At 50.9% G+C, this 26,659-nt stretch overlaps 1 protein-coding gene across 2 annotated transcripts in view; it reads right to left on the bottom strand.

Moving 5' to 3' along the window:
- Window positions 1–26,659, bottom strand: part of WSCD2 (WSC domain containing 2) — a 129,527-nt gene that overhangs the window by 39,589 nt on the left and 63,279 nt on the right. For both annotated transcript variants that reach the window (XM_047697724.1, XM_047697723.1), the window contains exons 2-3: window positions 12,662–13,562; window positions 1,594–1,708 (exon numbers count right to left, since the gene is read on the bottom strand). In XM_047697724.1, coding sequence (XP_047553680.1) covers window positions 1,594–1,708; window positions 12,662–13,040 — 494 coding nt within the window. In that variant the 5' untranslated portion in view covers window positions 13,041–13,562. The remainder of the gene's footprint in view (window positions 1–1,593; window positions 1,709–12,661; window positions 13,563–26,659) is intronic.

Below are 26,659 nucleotides of genomic sequence, written 5' to 3'. Positions count from 1 at the left end.
CCTGAGGAGGCTTGGTGTTGAGGATGTTTCAGGAATTCTGGTCTTTGAATATGCTGCTTTCTATCCTACTGGAACTCCCTAGAAAACTCCTATTCATCCTTCAAAACCTGGTTCAAGATCTCACTTTTGTAACTCTTCCTGAGCTCCCCATTCCCTCAGCCTTTGCAAGCCTGCTGTCGTCTGGCTAGCACACGCCGCCCAGCACCCCTCATGCTTGATGTCCCCACAGCCTGGTTTCCTCATCAGCCTCTTAGGGATTTTGTGGGAGGGGAAGGAGTTTAAGAGTTAATATTTGCAAAGTGCTGAGAACCGTGTCTGGCACGGAACAAATGCCCAGCACAGATAAGATGCTGCTCTTCTATTCCCCAAGCCTGTGCCTGCCTCCATCTTCCCAACCGGCTGGGGAGCCCCCAGAGGGCAGGGCTGCGGCTGACGCACTGTGGCTCCAGCACCCGGACACACACACGGGCAGCAATAAATATCTGCTGAACTCAAATGGATTTCCTGAGTTCGTCTGACTCACTCTGAAGCTCACCTTGGCGGTCACCTCCTCTGAAGTCTTTCCTGACAGCTGAGGCAGGCTGGGGGCTCTTCTGCATTTCCACGGTCTGCAGTTCATGCCATCTGACCCCTCATCCCGCTACAAGGCCCTTCTCGGTGTACCTGCCTATCTTCCCGTCAAGGCTGTGACTCCATGGGGGCCATAAACTCTGCAGAATTCACCTCTGTCTCCCCACAGTTTGGTACATCCTAAAGGGCTCCGCATCTTTCCCAAGATGGAGAGGGTCCTGGGCTCAGGGAGCTGATTATAAAGGGACATCCTCATCAAGCACAAAGGGAGGAGTCCCTCGGCCACCCTCATGCTCATTTCTAGGACAGCCACGCAGCTGAGGTCCATCAGAATTTGTGACCTCAGAGCTAGCCAGAGAGAGTCTGAAGGTAGACAAGCTAGCAGCCCCTTCACAAGCCACCCCCAGGCTAAGGTGGCAATGTTAGGGCCCAGGCACAAGCTGAGGCCCCCGTTCCCACTTGCCAGTCCTGTGGGACCTCCTCCACCTTTGGGAAGTCCACTGTCTCCCCCAGTATATGTCCCCATCAAAAACATCACTTACTGCAGCTGGAAATCACTGTGGGTACAAGTGCGTGTTTCTAATTGTGAGATGTCCCATGGGTGTCCTACAAGCCTCTCGCTCACCGAGTCACGCCCATGAGCTTTTCCCGCACACGGGCACAGGTTTGGAGCCTTGCACACAGGTTCACGAAATCTCCTGCGCACACAACCACCATTACTTAAAGATCATGGTGCATGCGCGTGAGGCTTCCGAACCAAGGCCGCTGAACCCGCACGCTGTACGCACAAACTCACACTGAGGCACAGGGTCAAACTACGCGACCAGAAACTCCCACAAACCAACGGTCCAGCTCATTTGCATACACGCAGGCGCACAGCATGCACACACCCCCACCCTCCGGCGTCATACGGCCCTCGTGACCACGTGCTCATCCGCCACGGTGCCCTTCCACGGAAGAGGAAAGAACACCGCCAAAGGCAGGAGTCTGGAACGAATGGAGGGCGGGACATCAGGGCCCTACCGTTCTGCGCAGTTGTCCTGGCAACGGAAGATGGTCATCTTCTTGTAGTCGAAAAAGGACACGCCTCGCAGGGCCCGGCTCTGGGTGTCATCCAGGTAGCAGCCGATGTACTTGGCTTTGGGGAGAAGAGAAAAGTCAGATCTGGCTGGGGACAAAGCAGAAAAGGATTTGCAAACGAGTGGCAACCGGGGTCCCTCTGGGTATGTGGTCGGTTCCTCCCTCCCATCAGAAAAGCAGAAACAAGAGACTGAAAGTCACGTGGGCTGGCAGACCGTGACCCTGAAGGGCACTGGAGGCCAAAACAGGATGAAGGGACTCCTGCGGTCAGGGTAATGAGCAAGCCCTTGGACTCCACTGGTGACAACCAGTAGACGCCCAGAGAGCCAAGCCAGGGTCATTCTCCAGTGACCAAGCAGAAACCCATATGGAGACAGCTCGGAAGAGTCTGACACACCTGATAGCGTGTTCTCATTTCTATAAGCTGCCTCGAGATACTTAGTTTTCCTTGCACACGTGGGCTGGGAAAGCTCAAAGGATAGCCTCAAAGGCTTCCCAGTTTGGTTACTTCCGGGCACTGACCTAGTGAGTCTGGGCCAGGGTCCCTCCCTAAGGTCTAGTGTTCTTCACTGTGGAGATGAAAACACCACCAGTGAGGTCAAAACAGAACGATCTGCATAAATGTTTCTACCATAGTGTCTTGAGTGTAACAGGCGCGAAGGTAAAATGAGTGCAACACGATCTGCCATTCGCAGTGCCGTGCAGGTACTTCACAGTGTGCCCACAGGCGGGCCAGGGTGAGTGCTCTCATCCAAAGAAAAATCTTAAATGATGTATAAAAACCAATGTGCTCTTGTACTTCACGGTAAATAGTCATTCTCGCACATCAAGACCACACTTCACAGTTTATAAAACGGTCTTTCCCTGTATGTTCTTAGGACTGGGACGTGTGCTTTGCTAAGTGGTTTACATAGACTGTCTTGCTGAAACCTTACAATGATCTTCCAAGTGCTAATATTCCCATGCTATACAGAAGAGGAAATGGAGGCCCAGAGGGGTGAAGCACTTGCCCAAGGAAACACAGCTGGTACTTGTGGAGCCAGGGAGGGCCCGGGTGCATGTCCTGAATCCCTGCTTATTTCTAGAATCCAGAGAACCTTGCAAGGACCCAGGTGAAGTGGGGAGGGCTGGCAGGTTCATGCTCTCTGATGACTCAGCAGAGGTGCGGAAAGTTCCAATGGCTGGCCTAAAATTTGAGGCTCAGTAGTGGCAGGACAAAGATTTCAGTCCAGATCTATGGGAGCCCCAGACCATGGCTCTTTCCACTAGTCCATCTGCAAGTAACTGGAGGATGCCGCCAGCTGTCGCCGAGGATGACTGAGGACAAGATGACGTGCCGCTGGGTCACTTTCCCTGGCAGGCCTGCTGTCTCTTTCAGCTGTGGCCTGGCACCCCCCTCGCTTGTGGTGGAGAACGGGCTTGAGCAGAGGGTACCGGCTCCTGCTGAGCAGTCGAGCCCCTTGGGGCCAGCCTGCTAAGTGCAGAATTTGTCAGCGCTGCTGGAAACGGGCCTCGTCCTCATCACTCTGAATTTCTTTTCTTTTCTTTTCTTTTTAAGATTTTATTTAGTAATTTATTTGACAGAGATCACAGGTAGGCAGAAAGGCAGGCAGAGAGAGGAGGGGAAGCAGGCTCCCAGCTGAGCAGAGAGCCTGATGCGGGGCTCAATTCCAGGACCCTGAGATCATGACCTGACCCGAAGGCAGAGGCTTTAACCCACTGAGCCACCCAGGCGCCCCTGAATTTCTTTTCTAAGACAGCGGTGATGTGGTTGGCTAAGAAGAGTCCAGCTCGAACAGAAAGATTGCTTCCCTGGAGCAGGCCCATCACACGGGGACAGTTGTGGAGAAGCCCCCTCCTGTCCCCATGTTTGCTCTATGGTGTGTGTCTTTCCTGTCCTGGCCTGGGGTGCTGTTCGCACCTGAGCTGGGAGGAAGAGCTTCAGCTCAATAGTTCAGTAAAGGACATAGTGTTCTGGGAAGGATTGTAGAAGGAATAGGACAGGCATAGTGGGGGACAAATGGGGAGTAGGAAGAGGGAGAGAGGAAGGGGGGAAAGGTTATTTTGACGGCATGAGTTCTTTGTTATCAGATCAAAAGACTGTGTGTGGGGCCATGGATTGAGCACCTACCGCATGCTGTCTACTATGGACCATTCCTTTTAATTTTTAAAAATTTTTAAGATTTTGGGGCACCTGGGTGGCTCAGTCGGTTAAGCATCTAGCTTTGGCTCCGGTCATGATCCCAGGGTCCTGCGATCAAGCCCCACGTTCCTTCTCCCTCTGTCTACTGCTCCCCCTGCTTGTACACTCTCTATCTCTCTCTCTGACAAATAAAATCTAAAAAAAGAATGTTTAAAAATTTTAAAGTTTTCATTCCAGTAAGTTAGCGTATAGTGTTATATTAGTTTTAGGTGCACTATACAGCGATTCGATAACTCGATGTAATTCGATAACGTTACTCACTCATCATGGTAAGTGTCCTCTTCCTCCCATCCCCTGTTTCCCCCATTCCCCCACCCACGTCCCTTCTGGTCACCATCAGTTTGTTCTCTAGAGTTAGGAGTTGGGTTTCTTATTTTTCTCCCTCTCCTTCTCCCCTCCCTTCGCTCATCTGTTTCGTTTCAGGAAGTCCGGATAGGAGTGAAATCATATGGAATGTCTTTCTCTGGCTCATTTTGCTTAGTATTATTTTTTTTTACATTCACACCCTCCCATGCTTATTAACCCATTTTACAGATGAGGAAGCTGATCCTAATGACAATGACACCTGCCTGCCTTAGAAGCGAGTCTGAGTTTTGGTATACTGTGTCTGTTCTGACCCGTCACCATGTTACTTCTGTTTCTCCTCTTTTCTAAACAGAATTAGAAGTTACGGCATTTACCTCAAGTTCCTACACCCTGTAAGCATCTCACTTAAAACTTAAGCCCGAGTCTGTCCTCCAAATGTTTTATTTGTGGGGAGGATCTGCTTCCATTGGTCCAGGGTCACCAAGAGCCACATAGACCTGATGGGGAAAATTGCAAACGCTCCCGGATCTGCTGGGCTTGAAATGAGATGTGCTGTGGCTTCGGGTGGTCTCACCTAAGGGTGGAGGCAGGGGCATTTTGCTCTATGCAGGACAGTGGATCGATCTGTGCTCGATGCAATTTTGATCATCAGAGTAACAACAGTCAGAGTACATGTGTGTATACACGTGTCCACTTTGGAGTGAACGGGGGTAGGGGGCTGTCATGATATCGTTCACACCTTCAAAGCAATACCTCTTCTGTTTTTTTCTCCTAGTAGACCTTACCCGCCCCTGACCTTGGCAGGGCCAATTATATTGCCCCTCCCACCAGCCAGTGATTGCCTGATTGCTCCAGGGAAGGGCACACGGTCTACTCTCTGGATTCTTGCAGATCTAAGCTAGAAGAAAGAAATCTGTTTCCCTTGGGTTAATGACATTGGCAAATCTGTAAGCCTAGAGCGACCAAGAGCCATGATCCCTGGGACGAAAGTCAGCCTGTTTGGGAGGATGAAACCCATGGAGGCAAGCAGAGAGGAGAGCCACAGAGAGATAGAGGGCGCACATCACTCCTTTGAAAACTCCAGTCCCTTCTGCAGTTGGTGACAAGACACAATGCATTTTCCTCTTTAACTTAAGCTGGTTCAAGGTGGGTTTTTGTTCCTTGCCCCCAAAATGACACTGATTTACGTGTTAATACTCAAGCCAAAGGGCCTGAATCCACCCAGCTCTGAGGGTCCAGACTAAACCCATGCTCAGGCCTGTCTGTTCCATGCCCCTGGATGTGTACCATGGTGAGTCTGGGCCTGGGAGGAGGACATCTCTGTCCCCAACAGAGAGACCTCCCTGGGGATGCTGGGAGAGAGAGGACCCCTTAGAAGAGAGCTGGGATTTGAACTTACGTCCATCTGTCCCAAAACCTGGGCTTTTAAGTGCTGTGCTACCTCCTTTCCGTCCCTCCCATCAGGCCAGACATCAGGCTGCAAGGTCTCACACAACGGGTGCTCTAACGGGGTGGGGTGGGGTGGAGGGGAGATACATGGTCCCTCATGAATGCCCTGGAGAAACATGGGTGTGTTACACACTCTGACCTGATGAAACGGCTGAACTCTGTGGGTCAGGAAGCAAATTCTGAATGTTTCCTCCTTGGCCTGGGCGAGTGCTAGAGCGTCTTTCCCCGCAGACCCCGGTCAGCACAGCCGTCATCCGGCCACCTGCTGACCTCATCACTGCAGTTCCCCCGCCAACCCGCCTCAGCGGTTTCCCCAGCGCCCTGCCTTCAAATCTTGCTGTGGTGGCACGATGTGTCCAAGACGAGGGGGACGCCAGGTGTGTAAAACTCAGGCAAAATCACAGGCCACTTGAGGGGGGATAAATGGCCGAGTTCACACCATCTATCAGCTCATCTCTGCAGCTATTCAAATATTGCTGAAATGGCAGAGTCGCCCCGGCTGGACTATTTATCAGCGGGAAGCCCGGGAGAACACAGGCAGCTGGAACAGAGCCCTCCCCACTGTGGGTTCCCCTCCCCCCTTTCTTTTGCTTTTTTCCTTTTGCTTCAATTAATCTTCCTTTTCAAGAAAAGTTGCGGGACGCCTGGGTGGCTCAGTTGGTTAAGCGGCTGCCTTCGGCTCAGGTCATGATCCCAGCATCCTGGGATCGAGTCCCACATCGGGCTCCTTGCTCAGCAGGGAGCCTGCTTCTCCCTCTGCCTCTACCTATGCTCATGCTCGCTCCCTCTCTCTCTCTCTCTTTCTAATAAATAAATAAAATCTTTAAAAAAAAAAAAAAAAAAAAAAAAAAGAAAAGTTGCTCTCTTCAATAAAGGTAATTTGTTAAAAGGATAACTAAACACGAACAGATCTGTATTCCTTTTCTTTACTATCCCTGAGTAGATTCCACAAACCAGGAGGGATTACGGAGTGTGGGAAGAAAACCAGCTGTGGGGTCAACCAGATTTGGGTTTCAGTCTGAGCTCCTGGATATATCATTATCCTGCCTGGAAAGTGGGAATAAGAAAGTGGGGGAGGGGATGGGTTGAATTGTGTTCCGCTTCTCCCGCCCACACCCCAAAAAAGATAGGCTGAGGTCCTACACTCAGAACTTAAGGATGTGACCTTATTTGGAAACAGGGTCATTGCAAATGTGATTCATTGAGGTACGAGCGCATATCAAAGTGATGGCACGGCAGTCGATAGGACTGGTGTCCTTATAAAAAGATGGCCGTCTGAGGACACAGAGCCACAAGGCGAAGGCATGTGAAAAGAGGCAGAGGCAGGAGTTTTACAGATGCAAGCCAAGGACCGTCAACGGTTGCTGGCGATGCCAGAAGCCAGGAGAAAGGCATGGAACGTGCTCTCCCTTGGTGTCTTAAAGAGTGCACGCCCCTGCTGACAACTTGATTTTGAACTTCTGGCCTCCTGAACTGCAAGAGAATACATTTCTGTTGCTTTAAACCACCTAATTCCTGCTGCTCTGTTATAGCCATGCTAGAATAGGAATACAAAGGGGTATTGTTAAAGTAAGTAGGATTAACCTATACACTGAGCCTTGGCACCAGGCTTGGCACAGAGCAGAGGCTCAGGAGTTATTTTCTCTGCCATCCTGAATTCTCCATCCTTCAAGATGACCACTCCAGCGCTGTCTGAGTTTCCTAGTGCAGAGAATAAAATTTTCTGCTCGTACCCAGGCTTCCGTGGGGCACAGGAGATGCATCTTTCACTTTGGCCAAAAGGCTACTGATCCCACAGACTCAGCTCAATAATCTCTTCCTCCAGGAAGGCAGCCATGATACACTCCGATGGCTGAACAGGATCCCTCCCTTGGGATGCCAGATCCCCTGGACCCCACCATTCCCTAACGCTGTTCTAAACAATTCTCCAGACAATGTCCATTCCTTTTTCAAACCAGAAATGATTTAGGCTCATCTCAGAAGAATTCTGACCACAAAAAAAGGTGTTAGCATGGGTGAATGCAAGACGCGATGCTATCTAAATACAAGATGTGCTTTGTCAATACACGCGGGAAGGAAAGAGACAGGCAAGACACCCAGGGTAGACGGTGGTTGCAGGCAGATGATCTGTATTTTCTTTTTTTTTTATCTGTATTTTCTTCTCTCTTTCTACACATTTTAAGTTTTCCACAATGAGCACATGTGATTTTGATAATCAGGACCAAGTTATTTTTTGAACATACAAATTTTTCGTTTTACTTGCCTGTCTGCCTCCCCAGGGACTATGACTGTTCCTCAGAGGGAAAACTGCTCTTGAATCATTCCTGTGTCTCCACCAAACAGCACTGGGCAGGGGACATAGGGGGCGTGTGATAACTATGAGATGGACGGATGGATGGAGTGAGGTGGGGATTGTACAGCTCAGTGGTTAAGAATAAGAGCTTTAGGCTCAGACTCGGGTTGGAGTCACCTCTTGACAGCTGTGTGACATTGTTTTTTTTTTTTATTTGACAGAGAGATCACAAGCAGAGAGAGAGAGAGAGAGAGAGAGGAGGAAGCAGGCTCCCTGCCTAGCAGAGAGCCTGATGTGGGACTCGATCCCAGAACCCTGAGATCAGGACCTGAGCTGAAGGCAGAGGCTTAACCCACTGAGCCACCCAGGCAGCCCCCGACATTGTTTAAGTCACTTAACCTCTCTGAGTTTCAGTTTCTTTGTCCATGAAAGGGGCTCCAGTTGCTACCTCGTGGGAAGCTGAGGGTATGGATACACCGTCCCTGACATAGACTGGACCCTCAACAGCCCGCAAAGATTGTATCTTCAACTGGAGAAGATGGGGAATGGGTGCCCCGCTGCTCTTTCCAAAATTGCAGTTCGATTCTCCCTACTGTTCTTCTTCATGCCTGGGCTTCAAAATCAAATTGGATTTGGTTTCTGCACAGGCTCTGCCTGTGACTAGCTGTGTCACCTTAGGCAAGTCCCATCATCTCTATGCTTCTCTGTTTTCTCCTGTAGGATTATAATATTGATAATAAAAGCTGCCATGCCTTAAGTGCTTGCTATGTGCCAGTCTCTGGGCTGAGCACTTCCTGTATACCGAGAAGTGAGGTGCTACGATGGTCAAGGTTCAGAGGTAAGACTCAACAGAGCAGGGTTCACATCACTAGTTTACTCCCTCCTTCTGCTGGACAACCTTGGGCAACTGCCATAACCTCTCTGTACCTGTGATTCCTCCCTGTGAGATAGGGTTAACAATAGTGTGCACCTCGCTGCGTTGCTATGAAGATTGTGGGATGGAATAGGTACAAGGTGCTTGGAAGCACGCCTGGCACTTAGCCCACAATCAATTCGTCTTAGGTAATCTGCAGGATAGCCCGCTGCTGTTAGGTACTTCTTAGCCGCAAAAGGAAACGGAGGCTCAGAGAGGTGGAGAGACCTGCCCAAAGCTGCACAGTCAGCAAGCTACAGAACTGGCAGGAGGACCCTGATTTGGCGGCTCAGAGCACAGGCTCTCCCAGGGCTGGGGGAGGTTAAAGGAGCTGGCAAGGTGCGCGTGGTACATCCAAAGTGCCAGCCCCACCCCGGAAGTGAGACCCGCCCCAGCCCAGCCCTGGAGTGGCTCCTCCCTCCCCTCCCAGCCCGGGATGGGCTCTGAATCCTTGACAGCCCAAGTCCCGCATCACTGCATCAAGTAGAGCCCTTGGCAGCTTCAGAGAAAAACCAAGTGTGTTCCGCGTCAGGTCAGAGAAGCATCTTGTTTTTATTAGTGTTAATCTAATATGTTGTCTTTCCTCGCTGAACTCTGAATAAGTTAATCAAGGACAGGCTGGATTTGTGTTTTCTTAATAACGCCGCCTGATTCTGAAGACTGCCTGCTGTGAGCTCTAGGCTCCGGCTCCTTGCTTAGTTTCTCTTCTTCTCTCTTTACATTTTATAAAATATCTACAATGTCCAGGGGCAGAGGGGTTAGCGTGGTATAGAAAAAGGCTCGAGAGCTTTGGAATGAAATGAACCTTGTTTCAAATCTCAGTTCCTCACGTCTACCCATGTGACCTGGGTTTCTGAGTTTCAGATTTTCCCATGTGTGAAACAGAATAACAGTGGTTTCTAACTTTCTGAGTTGTTGTGATAATTAAGTAAGGCAATGAAGCACTTACAACATGGTCTAGACCACAACAATCACTGAAGAGGTGGTAGTTATTATTTCTACTATAGACAGTAACAACACTGGTTAAGTGACCTATTATTATGAACTAGGAGAGGTGATAAGCATCTTACATATAACATTCCATTCAAATATTATGTAAAAAACAGGACACCTGGGTGGCTCCTTCATTTAAGTGTTTGCCTTTGGCTTGGGGTTCTGATCTTGGGGTCCTGAGAACAAGCCCTGCATCGGGCTCCCTGCTCAGCAGGGAGTCTGCTTCTCCCTCTCACTCTGCCCCTCCCCCAACTCTTGCACTCTCTCTTTCTCTAATACATAAAATTTTAAAAAATCTTTAACATACGGAAAACAAACCGGAAAGTGGCTGGCATGATGTAGGTGTTCAAGAACTGATAATAACTGCTAGTAGTAGTGGCAGTGAGTTCATTCTCACAACTGGGAGGTGTTGTGAGTGTTGTTTGTATCAACTGCACTACAAGGAATTCATATTCTATCTGGAACCTTGACAAGCACAGGTGATTATCATTCGCCTAAGGGCCCTGACAAAGACCAGAGAGGAAGGAGGAGCATTTGATCAAATCTGGCAGGGGATCACAGACAATTTCCTGGAGGTGAGTGAAGATGAGAGCTGGAGGAAGAATGGAGTTGACCCTCAGAGGCACTCCAGACAGAAGGGTAATTATTCATTCACGGGTCCATCTGATCTTTCATTCATTCAACAAGTAGGTACTGAGCACTATGCCTGTGTTGGGTGCTGTCCCAGGTGCTGAATGAACAGAAACACCCACCCGCGGTAGGGAGGAATGGTGGGAATAGGATTGGCAACATCTCCGCCCTCACGGAGCTAACAGTCTAGTAGGGGAGGCAGATTACAGACAAGGAAGCAAAGACATCAAGAGGATGCTTTTGGGTGACGGTAAGTTGGTAGTGCTGTCACAAAAATAACCGGGGAGTATGTTGTGACCAGGTACAAAGTGGGGCTATTTTCCTTAGGAAGGCTTCTACCAGAAGGTGAGGTTTGACTGGGGACCTAAAGGAAGGGAGGAATGGGGCCATGGAAAGATACAGAGGAAGAGCATCCCACATAGAAGGAATTGGCCATGTAAAGACCCTGTGTTAGGAATGGGCTTGGTGCATTCAGAGAAAGGGAAGAAGGACGGTGGGGTGTGGTGGTAAGAGGGACAGAAGTAGTACTACAAGATGAGATCCGAAAGATGGCCACAGTAGGAGACTCTGGACTTTATCCTAAGTGGAATAACAGTATAGCCTAAGGTGTGGGCTTGTGACAAATTTGGGGCTTGCAAACTACCAGAAGGAGTTGGCAGTGGCTGGGGAGAGATACAGCCAAGTGGGTGGAGAAGGAAAGAGTAGCCACTTCCTGATTTCTCCATCAGTGCAGCACCTCACACCTCTCCTGTGCCTACAGGATGGGGTCTCTTCCCCCAGGCAGATCCACGAGAGTTTCCTGGCCACCTTTAAGAACCCACTATGTGCCAAGTGCTTTTACAACCACTGTCTCAGTGAGCTCTCAGGAAAAGCCCAGGCGGGTGGGGTCCTGTCCCTACTTTACAAATGACGAAACTGAAGCATGAGAAGGTAAAGCCATGTGCCTAGCCACATGGCTGGCTGGGACAGAAGTGGAATACAAATCCAAGTCCCCCAATCTGTTCTGCCACCTCCCACCTTCTCCTTCACCTCCCTGTGAACGCAGTGTTCTTGAAGAGGAAGCTTCTAGGAAATCCCTGAGGGCGGGATGGTGGGGTCTCCTGGCTGGCTCCTGAGCCAGGTATGGGGTGGGACGGAAGCAGGGGAACGTGTTTGCGGGGGATGGGGGAGGGGCAGTCCCACCACTTATCCTGCTTCCCTCTGTGGGGAGAGAAGGGGTTTTCTAGGCGCTGAATCACAGCGGAAGTGTGACATGTGGCAGGAAACACAAAGGCTGGGGAGGATTTCCTTCTGTCCTGATTGGTGCTGGATCTTCCCAAACCATCTGGTCCGGACTCCCAAAACGTGCGTTTGTGTTCATCTCCGGACTGGCAGGGTTGCGAGCTCCTCCCCGACACGCCGGCCAGCTGCGGGGGAGACATTGGCCGACTTTGGGAGACTGTCAGGGGGCCAAGCATTCGGGCCAGTAGCGTTTGATTTCAACTCTACCACTCTCCGGCCTTGGGCAAGGGTCCCCCTTCACCAAGCCTCAGTTTCCCAAAGTGTAACCTGGTTGTAGGATCATGCTCCTTGCTCAAGTCCATGGGCCGGGGTAGAAATCAGATAAGGTACTGCACTCACAAAGAAGAGCCCTTTTTGACTGAAAGGCTAAGAAAATGCAAGGACATGTGCCCAGGGCAATGATGTCCTCCGGGAGCCATCACCAAGAGATCCAGTGAGGCGACCGACAGGCCATGTGGGAGAACAGTAGCTCTACCGCTTACCAGCTACACAGCCCTGGGCTTGTGGTACCTGTTTCCTCCTCCCTAGAATGGGAATAACAGCACCATCCATGTGGAATCGTAGGAACACTTTAGTACACGTAGAGGGCTTAGAAAAGTCCCAGGAACACAGTAGGTGCTCAATAGATGCTGCTTCATTCTCGTGTGTTATTGATTTAACAAGACGGAGAAGGCTGCGAGGAAGAGTTAGCTTTGAACTCCAATGGTTGCAGGGTCCTAATCCATGCTTGGCTGTTAACAAGCTGTGTGACCTTGGGCAAGTTACTTAATTTCTGAGCTTCCCCTTTCTCCTCCGAAATGGGGGTTACAGCGCCACCCCAGCATGCTGATAGCAGTGACTATATGGCAGCTGGCTCCTATTATATGCTGAGACCTGGTGGCTCTTGCTATATTCTTCCAAGCCCCTCCCTTCTGCTTGGCCACCATCCCTGTCTACCCCTTACCTCGTTCCTCCTCCTTCTCCCGGACGATTCTCCCCTTGAGGGCTCGGCTCCAGGCTCCACCGTAGTCACCCAGCTTGGTCCTCTCACTCCCGTCCTTGCCCTTGAACCAGGGTCCGTAACGGCGGGCGATGCTGGAGGCTTCGCCCGTGTCCCGGAAACCTCTGCCCAGATGCAGGTCGCCCAAGAAGGGCAGCTCGGCGCCCTCAGCCGGGACCCCTGCGGCAGGGCTGGCCTGGCTCTGGGAGACGGCCGGCTGGCCCACAAAGCCAGAGTGCAGGAAGACCAGGCTCCCGGCCGTCAGGTAGAGCACCAGGAAGGTAAAGAAACGCACGGGCTTCCTGCGGAAATACCGCTGGAATTTGAACCAGAGCTTGGCCATAGCAGGCTCATTCCGGACTGGCTCGCTGGGAGTTTGGCTGGTAGGTCAGGGGTTCAGGAAGGGGAAGGAGGGGGCTGCGTTTCCCAAGCTTCCCTTAGGGATGGAACCCCTGGGGGTCTGCAGTCTTCTTTCCTCCGTGAAAGTGATGGCCAAAACCAGAGCAGAAGGCCAAGTCTGGCACTTGGCCGAGACCAAGAGAACAGGACCCTCCTGTGGTCAAGGCGAGCTTCTCTGGGCCACAAAAGAGGCCCAACATCCAGGAGTTGGTCCCACTTTCCTACATCTTGTTCTTTGTCACAGAGAGTTCCCAAAGAACTTTGACCACAGCAATCGCAGGAGAAATCTGCCAGCTCACTTCTCGCCTCTTCCCGGCTCCTCAGGCCTGTCAGGTCTGGATGATTTCACTCAGGGCAGTTTTCTGGTCCCTTCTGCAGCTGGGAGCCAAGCTCAGCGTGTCCACCTCATGGAAACAGAAGCGGGCGGGCTTCCATCGGCTCAAGCATTAAGGCTTGGGGCTGCGACCTGCAAAGCAGCACGAACACAGATTTAAGAAGCTCCCTCACAGAGACCCTCAAAGGATCCCTGAAACCTTCTCAAGGGGGATGTAGAGGCCCAGAGAAGTGAGGGAACCATGTCCTGAAGCACGCAATAGTGCCGGGTCTTCTAGAATCCCTCCCTTTTTCTTTAAACCAAACTGGGAATCTGGAGGCTTGACTCCTACAGGGCCCATGTTTTGGGACAAGCTTTATCTTGGACAAGCCCAAGTTCTTACACCCCCCTATTTCCTATATATTTGTCAGATATATACGGATTCATGAATTGTTTTAAGTCCGAAAAACACCTCCTGGGGTCCTTGCTGAACTGCCTCCTGGACCTGGCTGATTCTGAACCAGATCAAATTAATTCCCCACCCCTACCACCCTGAGGAAATACTTAGCGATCACCTACTATAAACCAGGTGTTGTGCTAAGTTCTGGAGATAACTCTGTGAACCAGAGAGGCCAAGCCCCTTCCTTCACAGGGCTCACATTCCAGAGTGGGATAGATCAGTGTCCTAGCCTCTCTCCTGGAAATCAGGACTATTTAGCAACAGAGTCATTCACTCTGCATTTATTTAGCACCTACAGTATGCCCAGCTTTGTGTCAAACCCTCTACTTGTATTACTCATTCATTCTTCCCAGTGGTCCTAGGGGAGGTAACCATTTCCTCACTTTACAGATTAGGAAACTGAGGCCACATAGCCAATGAGTTGTGGAGCTAGGATTTCAACCCAGGACAGTCCAAAGGCAAAACCACAGCTCATAACCACTGCCTTTATGACTTGGCTTTTTTCCCATCCAGACTGGGTATCGGGGGGGATTGGGAGAGAGACCCTGAGGCAGTAGCCCATCTCCACTGCCTCTCAGTGACCAGTGACTCACTCATTTGACAGGGGGTCCTCAGAGCGTGGTCCAAGAGCCCCTGATTCATAATCACCTGAGAGCCTGGTCAAGTATGAAGATTCTGGACCTCTCCAACCAGAATTTCTGATAGAAAGGGAAACCTACAGTTATAACAAGGTGCCCTCAGAAAATGGTCATGGGCACAGAGGGCTGAGGGCACTGCTTTATGAGTAAACGTTAAGGATCATTAGTCAAGAGGAAAACAGAATGTAAATTAGGAAACAGAATATGCCTTTTGGCCAATGCGATTTCATATTCTCACCAGCAGGGGGCCTCGTGACCATCTTGGCCAATGCCCAGGATTAACTGGCCGCCAATGGAAGATCAGAGGGGTAACCACGCCCCTCCAGTCCAGAGCAACATAGGAGTTTAACTGTGGTTCGAAGTAGATTCCATCAGTCCTCCATATGCCATCCTATTCATTCTGGGACGAAGTACTAAGCACGTACTGGGCACCAGTGATTGTTCGAGGCACTTGGAATAGATGAAGAAACAAAACAGCCCCAAATCCATGCTTTTGTGGAGTCAAACTACCTGTTTATCCATTGATCCATCTATCTGCCCAGCATCCTTTAATCCATCCATCATTCCACCTACCCATCCATCCATCCATCCATCCATCCATCCATTGCCCACACCTCAGTCCATCCACCCATCCCCCATTCGTGTCTCCATCCATCTGAACTACAGCAGCCCATTCATTCACACGGCTCTCCCCCCATCCGGCCATCTGCCTGTTCCTCACTCATTCAAACACATGTGTTGCTCGCCTACTGTGTGTGCTTGGGAATAAATCGCCCAGGGTCCCGCTTTCAGAGAATTCAGAGTCTACTGAGGGGGACAACAATTGAATCAACCATCATACCAAACGGCTGTACTAGATAGTGATAAATCCTGCCGGAGAGGTACGTAGAAGACAAGCAACAGCAATAATATGAATAGCTAATGTCTCCTGGGCACTTGTTATGTGCAGACATTGCTCTGAACACGTATGGACTCTGACTCAATCCCCACACCAATCCTAGGAGAGAGAACTGTAGCCGTTTCACAGAGGAGATAAGTGAGGCTCAGAGAGATTAAGGAATCTATCCAGGGCCACACAGACACAGCGAGCCTTGAAGGCCAAGTGCAAGAGTCTGGTTGGGGTTCTAATGGCTTGCGCGGGGAGTCAGTGAAGTTTCGTGGTCACACCGGCACTCTAGAAAGACCGATTTCTTAATCAAGCTGAAAGCCTCCAGCCTCCAGGCAGTAGGGGATGACCCATGGTATTCCGCGCAGATCACACACGGGCCAGATGTTTCTGCAGCTGGGCCAGGATGAGAACCAGCCAGCAGCCAGCATGGGGATGGGCAGGGGGAACACCAGCCCTTCCCAAAGCAGACAGGCAAGAGCCTGGGCTCGGGAGGTGGACTGACCTGGGTTCAGAACCTGCCTCTTCCACCCACCTGTGGCGTGACATGGGTCAAGACACCTGTTCTCACCGGCTGCAAAGCCCTGCCTGTGAAGTGGGCATAAGAATCCTGACACCTCCCCAAAGATACACAGCTGGGAGGACTGCATTTAAAGAAGTCGCCGAGGACCTGGCATGGGCGCTCCAGGAAAGCACGTCCCCACCCCGCTCCTCGCTCCTTGCAAGGGCACGTGGGAGCTGCCTTCAAAGGCGTTTGCCTCAGCAGCACATTTGCTGCTGTGGAGACGACAGAGATTCTGGCTGTTGTGTTCCCTGTGGCTTTTTGTCTCTCTGAGGATATTTCTGGGTCTAGTCCTTTTTTGTTGTTCCCTTCTCGTTCTTTTCTATTTCAACACATCTTTTCTCTAAGTGGGTGCCAAATGGGTTTTAAGAGGATAATGAGCTCATTAGAAGCTGGCAGGGAACAAAAAGAGATGGAGGCACTGGTGATGTGGGGAGTGAAGGCAGCCCAGCCGGGAAGGGACTGTGAGGAGGGGTGCTCCTTCCAGGGGGCCGGGGGCGGGGCTGACTTGAGTCACCCACACACCTGCCAGGGCTGGGAGGGAGGGCACCCCGGAAGCTGGGCTCTCCACAGAGGTGGTAGCATCCTGTCTGTTCTCTCTCCAAGTGAGCCCCAACATCTGGAGCACAGGCAGTCCCTAAGACATACAGGACATGAGTGAAAAGAGTCAGGGGACTGACCTCCCCTGGGGGCTTAAACCTAAACCCTGTCACCAGACACTGGGGACAGCCTCAGAGAACAATGTTCAGGACTCTGTGGGGACAGTGTCTTCCGTTTCTCAGCTGTGGGTGGTCCTGGGGTTCAGGCCCCCCCACTGAGCCACAGTCTCACCTCCCCAAGGGAACCCGGAAGACTTCTCTGCCTCTCATGACCCTCTGTCACTCCCCCATCCCCAGGTTGCTCTCTATCTCTTTCCCTCTCTCTGTCTCTCTCACCAGACAGAAATTCTGACCCAAAGGGAACGGGGACATGAAGCAAATGCCATTTGTGGAACACCTGCCACACGCTGGACACTGCCTTCAAAGGCTTTGCAAACACATTTGAACAAACTCCTTCCTCCCAGCAATCTCGTAAGGCAGGGGACCTCCCAGCCCACAGACAGCGCATCTACAACCCCAGGCAGGGGGCACATGGGGGCCTTCACCTCTCGGTCTTCATTGGCCCATTACGTGCTGGAAACCACAATCCCGTCAGCATTCTCTCCTGTCGCTTACGGGCATGAGACCCGGGCATGTACCCTCACCTCTGTGAGCTGCGATTTTCTTTCTCTGAAAAGGGTCAACCATAGAGTTTTCTTCTTGGGGTCCCGGAAAGGCCTGATGGGACAGCCCACCAAGGGCTGGAGCTAGTGCTCGCCATGAGCTCTCAGGCTCGATCCATCTCCGTTCTGCATGAGCACACTCTGAGCCTCAGTTTCCCCATCGACTGAACGTGGCGGATGACCTGATGCCTACCCTGCCTTCCCTCCCCGGAGCCAGTGTGAGTTTCCACCAGGGGGAGGGCAAGTGGCTGCCTTTGCAAGAACCGCAGCATTTGGTTACTGCAGCTCGTGTTTCCAGCTGGAGTCTCAGAGTGTCTAAACACAGCCTATTTTTAGCACCGAATGAACCTCTGGTGCCGAGCTGCCAAGAAAATGACTGGCAGGGCAGAGCTGCCCTGCGGGGAAGGAAAATGGGAGGTTCAGCTGCCCACTGCTCCCTCCCCTGGGGGGGCTGTAGAGCTGCCCCTCCAGATTTGGGGGGCAGGCAGATCCTGCTGGAAACCCATGAGCCTAGGCAGGCGGCACTCCCTCTCTCTCTCTCTAGCCCCCTGAACTTGACTTGAGGGCACCTGCCCAGGGACCAGCTGACCCATCAGACCATCTGAGCCTGGGAGCCAAGAAAGAGCTTCCAGGTTGTGATTTCTTCACACTCTGAGTAGGAGATGCACCCGGGGCTCTCCAAGAAGCTGGGAGCCCAGACCAGAGACAGAATTTTAGTCTTAGCCTAATGATAACAGTATTAGCCAGAAATCACCAGTATTTGCTGGGGATTCACTTTGTGTCAGGCACTATGCCAAGCACCTTATTCCCACTGGGCCATCTAATCCCTTCAAGGACTCTTTGAGGTGGTTATTAAACCTCTCTGTTCCTCAGTTTCTCCATCCCTAGAATGGGGGGAAATAATAGTACTTTTCTGATAGGATCCGGGGGAGAACCAAATGAGTTCACGTACGCAAGTGTCACCTATGTGTTACCTCTTACTGTAATGATTTGTAGATCATGTATGTAGTTTTGCCTGCCCAGCACCCATTTTTGTTCTGGTTTGTTTGCTTGTTTTTTGTTTTTCCAGGAGAAGGACCCCATTTTCCTGCACAGAGCTTCTGTGTCATTAATTCTTAGCTTGTATGGCTGGGGTAGAATGAAACTCCCTCACCAGCTGCTGCAAACACTTGAACCTGTCATCTCCTGATACCCGTGCTCCAAGCACACCCTTCCCAGTAGGAGTATGGGCTTTCCTATTGCTCCAAATCAGCATCAACACTCAACATTGTCAGCCTTTTGCAGTTTTGCCAATCTGATAGGTCTTTCATGGATATCGTATGTGTCCCGCCCCGGGGAGTTAACTCCCAAAAGCCATTTGGAAGCAATGGCAGGAGCTGGTGAGTCAACAACCCCACCCCTGGCTCCATCTACCCTGGGATGGGGTAACTGTCAGGTGGTCAGTTTTTACAACCTCCCTCACTCTCCCTGGAGGAAATTGCCAGTTTTCCTCCCTTATAAATAAGTAACCCTACGGTTAATCTCCTGTACGTAGATCTTTGTCAGATTCCTGGAAGGCAACATAGGACCTCTCAATAATGAGATGTAGTTATAATTACACCCATTTTATAGATGGGGAAAGCCAAGGCTCACAGAGATGAAGTGATTTGTCCAAGCACATAGCTTGCAAGACACAGAGCATGAATCCAAGTGCCCAACTGTCTAGATCTCAAAATTGTGATATGCTGCCACCAAGTAGATCACCAGAACAGCTAGCTCCCCCTTACCTATTCCCCTCCGCGCCGGGGAATCCCAGCCTCAATGGAAAGATTCTTCCTGAGCTTGGAGACATGGAAAACCATCCCTCAAACACTTCTTCTCCAGGAAGTCTAATTAAAAAGTGCTGGGGCGCCTGGGTGGCTTGGTGGGTTAAAGCCTCTGCCTTCGGCTCGGGTCATGATTCAGGGGTCCTGGGATCGAGTCCCGCATTGGGCTCTCTGCTCGGTGGGGAGCCTGCTTCCCCCTCTCTCTGCCTGCCTCTCTGCCCACTTGTGATCTCTTGTCTGTCAAATAAATAACTAAAATATTAAAAAAAAAAAGTTCTTCTTTCTCATCCTTCCTGCTCCTGGACCAGCCATTTAGCAAATGAAAGAAGTCATGAAATAGCCCCCAAAATGCCATTATAAATTATATGCCAGTCTTGTGGTTTTCACTCATGGTCTTTAGGAATCTAGAATTTTCTTTCTTTTTTTTTTTTTTTTAAAGATTTCATTTATTTATTAGAGAGAGAACATAAATGCGGGGAGGGTGGCAGGTAGAGATGGAAGCAGGCTCCCTGCTAAGTAAGGAGCCCGATGTGGGATTCTATCCCAGGACCTCGGGATCATGACCTGAGCCGAAGGCAGATGCTTAATGACTGAGCCACCCTGGTGCCCCAAGAATCTAGAATTTTCTTAACCCAATGAACCTGAGGAAGAACTTTATACCCCTACATGGTGTGTGGACGCCCCGCCAGGACATACCCTTCCCCTCATGGGTGTCCGCCATATAACGATGCCACTGGGTCCATGATGGACCTGCCATGTGGGATCTCCCCAGTTCCTGGCTGCTCTGTGCAAAGGTACAATGGGCACTTTTCAGTACATACAGACTTGCTTTGGGGACTCGAAATGTGGGATTATGGTGTCCCAGATTGTGCACATTTGTGTGTGTGCCCACAGGGGGAAAACCTTGCTGCAGGCTCCTAAAATCGGCCTGTGCCTTTTGCATGTTCACGTGGCCTCCAGGAAGAGTCCTGGAGCCCCCGCACTTCCTTCCTTCTGTTCCTAGGACGGGACTCACCCGCCACCACCCAGCATCCACAGCTTGCCATCCGTGTCCATTATCATTCATCTTTCCCAAAACTTAGGAAAATAAATGAGAAGGCAAAGTGCCATTAGCTTAATGGCCTTTAACACCCAGCCATCTGCCATGATGTAATTAAATAAAAAAATCAAAAGGAGCATATGGTGCCCATTAAAAATAAATATTAACTCTGTCAAATAAATAAATAAAAAATCTTTAAAAAAATAAATATTAAAATTTTGTTTCCCTGGGTAATGACTCTAGTGCCTCTTGCTCCACAAGCAAATTTTATGGCCTTCTTCACTTGTTGCAGAGAATCAGGCTGGGGCCACAGTGAATAGAAACCAGCAGGGGAGAACCGTGGAGAAGGATCTGATCCAGAGGCAGCCATTTCGGGTTTGACCCCATGTCAGCCATATGGTGGCTGTGGGATCTTCTGGCAAGTGGCCTGCCTCTCCAAGACTCAGTTTCCTCACCTGGAAGATGTGGCCAATCTATGCTGCCTCATTGGAAAGACAAGCTAAAGTGTGTCAAAGACAGAGTACTGTAATAATTGCACGTCCTCTTGTTCATTGAGCACCTACTATGTGTCAGGCACTTTTAACCCTCCTAAAAGAAAGGTCTCATTGGTTAGCCCCATTTTACAGATGAGAAAACTGAGGTTTAGAGAGGTTAAGCATCTGTGCAAGGTCACACAGCTAGGCAGTGGTGAAGCCTGGCTCCGGACCCCACATTCCACCAAGATGGACACAACAATTTCTCAAAAGATGGTCATACTATGCCCCAACTTTGGCCAATTCAACAAACCATCTCCCCCCTTCTCATGACCAATACCGTTGGTCCAGACTTCACCTCAGAAAAGGATGAAGATTCAATGAGCTGTTGTGATGAGTCTTGACTACTCATGGTAGGTGTGGAGGACCCATTCTGGGGGGTCAGTCTAGTGAGTGACCTCCAAGCCCCTGCTCATGGGGGGCAGGCCCCGGTGGCCATGTCTGTACCCCATAATATGGCCACCACCATTGCTGTTGACCACAGGTGGACTCATATCTAAAACTGGCCAATCAGTCCTTGCCCCCCTTCCCCCAGAACGTGGAGATGGGATCTGAGACATGATACTCTCTGATTGTTGCTTGGACAAGAAGCTGTCATCACACAGCCAAAGAAAGATCTAAAGTTAGTCTGCAAAGAGAGGAAGAAGAAAACAGACAGAGACAGAGGGCCCAAGAAAGCTTTGGGTTCCTGACTCATGGCAGGCCACGTGCCAGCCTGCAAGGCCTAGAGTCAGTGCTGAATGAGAAGATGTGGGCACTTCGCTTACTATGGGGCTGTGTATACAGCAGGGACTCAATAAGAGTTCACTGGGGGTAGGGTTCAAAGGGCAGCCCCACAAAACTGAACATACTCTAACCATGTGATGCAGCACTCACGCTCCTTGGTATTCAGCTGAAGGAGCTGAGCACAGGGTCCACACCAAAACCTGCACACAGAGGCTTACGGCAGTTTTATTCGTAACCAGTATAACGTGGAGTCCACCAGGATGTTCTTCAGCAGGTGAATGGTTACCTAAACCGTAGTACATCTGGACAATGGAATATTCCTCAGTGCTAAGAAATGAGCTCTCAAGCCATGAAAAGATATGGCAGAAGCTTCGATCCATTTTACGAAGTTAAAGAAGCCAACCCAAAGAGGCTATGTTCCATACAATTCTGACCACAGGACATTCTAGAAAAGGCAACACTAGAGAGACAGTCAAAAAATCAGTGGTTGCCGAGGGGTGCAGGGGACGGGGAAGGAAGGATAGGGAGGAACACAGAGGATTTGGGGGGCAGGGCAGTATTCTATGTGATACCAGAGCAGCAGATACAGGTCATTATAGATTTGTCCAAATTTGTCCAAATCCAGTGAGCCCGAACATAAACTGTGTCCTCTGGGTGACAGTGACATGTCAGCATAGATCCACCCACTGTAACAAATGTCCCCACTCAGCTGCGGGATGTTGGTGGTGGGGGAGCCAGCGCAGGTTTGGGGCAGGAGGCCTCCAGGCCATCTGTGTACTTTCTGCTCCATTTTGCTGTAAACCTAAAACTGCTTTAAGAAAGTAAAAATCTGTTAAAAGGGGGGATTGCAATCCTACACCTGAAAAGGCGGGACCCACCAGAGCAGATGTCCACAAGCCCTTAAAACTCCGGCCTGGAAGAAGGGGCTGAGGTACAGGAAGGGATGGAGTGGGGGAGGGTCTTGAGAGGGGTAAGTAGCAGCTCCCCTCTGTCAAGGGTTTGATGAAAGCAGCCCAAGGTGCAGCTCGCCCAGTCCCCTGGCCTTTCCTGTCAGACACGCAGCTGGCAGCCTTTCTTGGAGCCCAGATCACTTTCCTCCCCAAGAGGGACGTCTAAAGAAAGGCCCTAAATTCCTATCATTAAGCCATCTGGAGTCATCCTTCTCCTCCAGGAGCTGCTCTGTCGCAGGTCAATTAGGGCACATTTGCATACAGTTCCTTAATAGGTTGCTAATTGTCTGGGGGAGATAATGGATGGCTCTGGTGATTCTGGGCAGAATGTTTACCCACAGGGGCAAACCTACAGGGGGTATCAGAGACTAGGGAGGAAGGCAGGAAGGGAGTAGAAAGGAGGGGAGGGGAGGGAAGAAGATGGGGGGGGCGGGGGGCGGGGAACAGAGCAAACGGTTACAGCTTGACATGCAGCAAAGGAGAATTATCTTGTGAACCTTTTGCTTCAGTTGTGTGTGTGTGTGTGTGTGTGTGTGTATACTGGATCCTAACTGTAAAATGTCTTTCTCGCTGTAAGTCCATTAAAATTGCTTGAAAGCTCTTGTGATGGAGAAGAGCAGGGGAGAGACATTCTGGGTAGCATTGTTGCAGAAGGACCCACTGAGAATCAGGCGGCATTGGAGCGGAGAGCTGATCAATGAGAATGGGGGTGACCGTGGAAAGATCTGGGGCAAGGCTGTCACAGGCAGAGGGGACACAGTGCAGAGTGGGAGGTGGGAAGGGGCCCAGCACATCCCAGAAGCGGGTGGGCAGGGTCCGAGCAAGCAGGACAAGGGGCCGGGCGCTGGGGCATGGACCCTGGCACCCAGGGGCCTGTGGGAACTGCAGCGTGAGCCACACCTGTCTCCCACAAGGAAACGTGAGGAGGTGGCAGAGGGTACTTGGGAGGACCCTTCCTGTCCCAGAGGACTGTGCCCACAACTCTGTGACCCTGAGGTGGGACTGGAGAGGAGAAATGTTTGTTGAGTGGTGGAGCTGGGAACCTGCCAAGCGATCAGTGGTGGCTGGGGAGTTTCTTTCTAGGTGGGGCTCAGGGGAAAACTCCGGCCACAAGGGCAGGCTCGGGGTTTGACCTGACCATGTGAGATGTCAAGCCCTTAGAAGAAGTGAGAACGTTTGTCACTATCAGGGTTGGCCAACTGTGACCTCGGGTCAAACTGGCTCTTGGCCTGTTTTTGTCAGCCCTAGAGCTAAGAATGGCTTTTATATTTTTAAAGGGTTATGAAGAAGGATAAGCAGCAGCAGACCCCATGTGACCCCCTCAAAGCCTAAAATATTTACTATTGGGCCCTTTCTCAGCAATGGAGGCTGAGATCACACTCCCCTGTGGTGACCACAGCGGAGAAAGGCGTAGGGCCTTCCTACCCCAGAGCTCAAAGACCACCCCCGCGCCTACTCTCTTAGCAAGTTCCTCAGAGCAGGTGACAAAGGGCTGGAAGGAAGTCTGGAAATCCTTGGCCTTGAAAAACAGTCTCCTTTTACAGAAGGGAAAACTGAGGCCCAGAGAACCCTCATTCATGTGCAATGCCTCCCATGAACCTGAACCCAAGAAAGGCTTCATTAAGTTTTAGCTATTCCCATCGTTATTACTATTGTTTTTATGCCACCATAGAATCATAGAGTCAAAGGGTCCTTAGAAGCTGTGAGAATAAGTCTGCGAGTTTCCAGATGAGGAAACTGAGGCTCAGAGAGATTCAAGGGTTCCCCAGGGTCACAAAGCCAGGCCAGGTAGCACCAGTTCCCAGACCAAGCATGAGGCCCTACAACTTTCTTCCCCGTGCTCATGTCTCTCCCCCTCTGCCATCCATGGACACTTACTGGCTCCCAGCTGGCAAAGGTGGATTACACTCTCATTTAGGACCAGGGACAGCTCCCGTGAGCAACTGCTCCCAGGAGAGGTTTTCTTTTCTTTCTTTTCTTTTTTTTTTTTTTTAATATTTTATTTATTTATTTGACAGAGGGAGAGAGATCACAAGTAGGCAGAGAGGCAGACAGAGAGAGAAGGGGAAGCAGGCTCCCCGCTGAGCAGAGAGCCTGAGGGCAGGGCTCTATCCCAGGACCCTGAGTTCATGACCTGAGCCAAAAGGCAGAGGCTTAACCCACCGAGCCACCCAGGCGCCCCATGGAGGGTTGTTTTCACCAGGGGGTTCCCTGGCAAGAACCCTTGCTCCCACCCCCAAATCCCCCAGGAACGTCTTTCTGCCCAAGCTATTATTGTATATGTGTGCATGTGTGAGAGGTATGTGCCTGTGTCCCTGTAGGGGTGTGTGTGTGTCTGTCTGTCTGTGTAGGTGTAAGTATGCTTGTACATGCGTATCTACGTATGGGTTGGTATATATGTCTGTGTAGGTGTGTGTATGTATGTATGTCTATATCTATGCGTTTGTGTGTGTGTGCAGGTGTGGGTGTGCATGTACATAGGGGTGTGCGTGTGTGGGTGTGGCTGTGGAGGTCTATGTACACAGGTGCAGATGGGTACGTAGGCATGTGTGTGTCTGTAGGTGTGGGTGTGTAAGTGTATGCATGTTTGTATGTATGGTTGTGTGTGTGTAAGTGTAGAGGTCCATGTATGGGTGTGCAGATGTGTATGTAGGTGTCTGTCTGTTGGGGGGAGGGGGTCTCTGAGCCCCCAGCCCAGCTGCTCACATTCAAGCTCTCTCCCCTCCCAGTGCACTGACCCCTCTGTTCTTAGAGCAGAACCAAGAGGTAGGTGCTCAGCCCATCAAAGCTGGAGGGAGGACCCTTCACAATCCCCAGGCCACTTTCCTCACTGACCCAAAGGGGAAGGTGGAGTCAGCCAGTGACTCTACCCAGACCTCCTAGATCCCAGCTGAAAGTCATGACGTCCTCCCTGGGGGAAAAGGACAATGTATAAACTGCTGTTTATTGCACACCTACTGTGTGCCAGACCCTTCCACTTACACTGCATCACTGCTTCTCTCCCGTGGCTCTATTCGGCAGGTTGGGTTTATTCTCACGTTACAGCTGAGCCAGTTGGGGTGGGCGGTGGGGGAGGCCAGTCACCTGGGCAGAAGGCCAAGCTGGTGAGTAGAGCAGAGCAAGACCTGATCCCTGGCCTGTCCAACCCCAGAAGCTTAATCACAACATTCCTGTGACATTGCCTCTGGCTGCAGCACCAACCTCTGACCTCCGCGACCACCAACCTCTGACCCCTTGGACCTCTGTGTGGTGAGTGTGCTGATCCCAAAGGCTCCAGAAGGGCTTTCTCCAGAGAGTGTGCCCGGGCAGCTGGTGCTCCTTCTGAGACCCCTCAGCTGGGAGTGAGGGAAAGGAGCCCCTTCTAGAAGGCACAGGGGTCTGGGGACTTCAGTGTGGACTTCAGTGGCCCAGGGGGATCTGCTGGCATCCGACAGAGATGTCCCCTCCCAAGAAGGTAACCACTGCCAAAAATGGACAATACCCCAGCCCCCTGTTTCACCATCTGGACGTCATCAAGAAGAGACACATGCATGCATGAACATGGACACCCCCGAACCTGTCACCCTTCCTCACAGCAAGCATGCATACGGACTCACTCCGGTTTCTCCATCCCCATTAACGGCACATGGCAGGAAGCCTCCAACCTGACTCCCAAATGACAGACAGCAGACCCTGGGTGACACCCAGACATGCTTAGGGTTACACATAAAGCCAGAAACCAAAGCTTCTCATTGGGACCAGACATGGCCCCTTATGCCCTGGGATTACCAAAAGAACAGAGGAATGGACCAGAACACCACTCTGAGTCCCTCTGACTCCAGACGCACAGAGTGAAATCATTTCTACAGCTCAGTTCTAAGATTTTCCCCTACTGCTCTGTCGTCAGAGAGATCATCAGCTCCAACACCAGGATCCCTGACGCCTAGCGCTCTGTGCTGGGATACTGGGGTCCGTTTCAATGTTGGCAGGGTCTGAGATTCTGAAATTCTGCTCTGAGCCCATAAGATCCCATCTCCTCCCGTGTCAAGGTTGAAATTCTCCCCAGGTAACAGCCATGCCTCGCTGCCTTCCAGTGACCAGGATGAAAGACGAGCGCGTGAATTATACATTTCCAGGCATCTCTAAATCGCTCAGCAATTACGGAACACCAAAGGTCAGCCGCCTGGAGCAAGACTGTCCCCTTCGGCAGAGAAAAACAGCTGGATGGAAACTCACCAATGTACATAAAGACATTACCTCTCGCAGGGAAGGTGTATGAGGGATTTTTTTTTTTTTTTTTTTTTTTTGCATTTTGCCTGTTTTTTCTTTCTTCCCTTACTGGCTATGGTTTAAAGAAAGAGATGGAGAGTGCATGGATTTTTGAGGTCAATGAGACTTGAGTTGGGATCTT

Source organism: Lutra lutra, chromosome 12, assembly GCF_902655055.1.
Source record: "Lutra lutra chromosome 12, mLutLut1.2, whole genome shotgun sequence".
In the NCBI taxonomy this organism is placed as follows: domain Eukaryota; kingdom Metazoa; phylum Chordata; class Mammalia; order Carnivora; family Mustelidae; genus Lutra; species Lutra lutra.
Note: the sequence above shows the minus strand (reverse complement) of the source record. Positions and strands in the feature narration are given on the sequence as shown.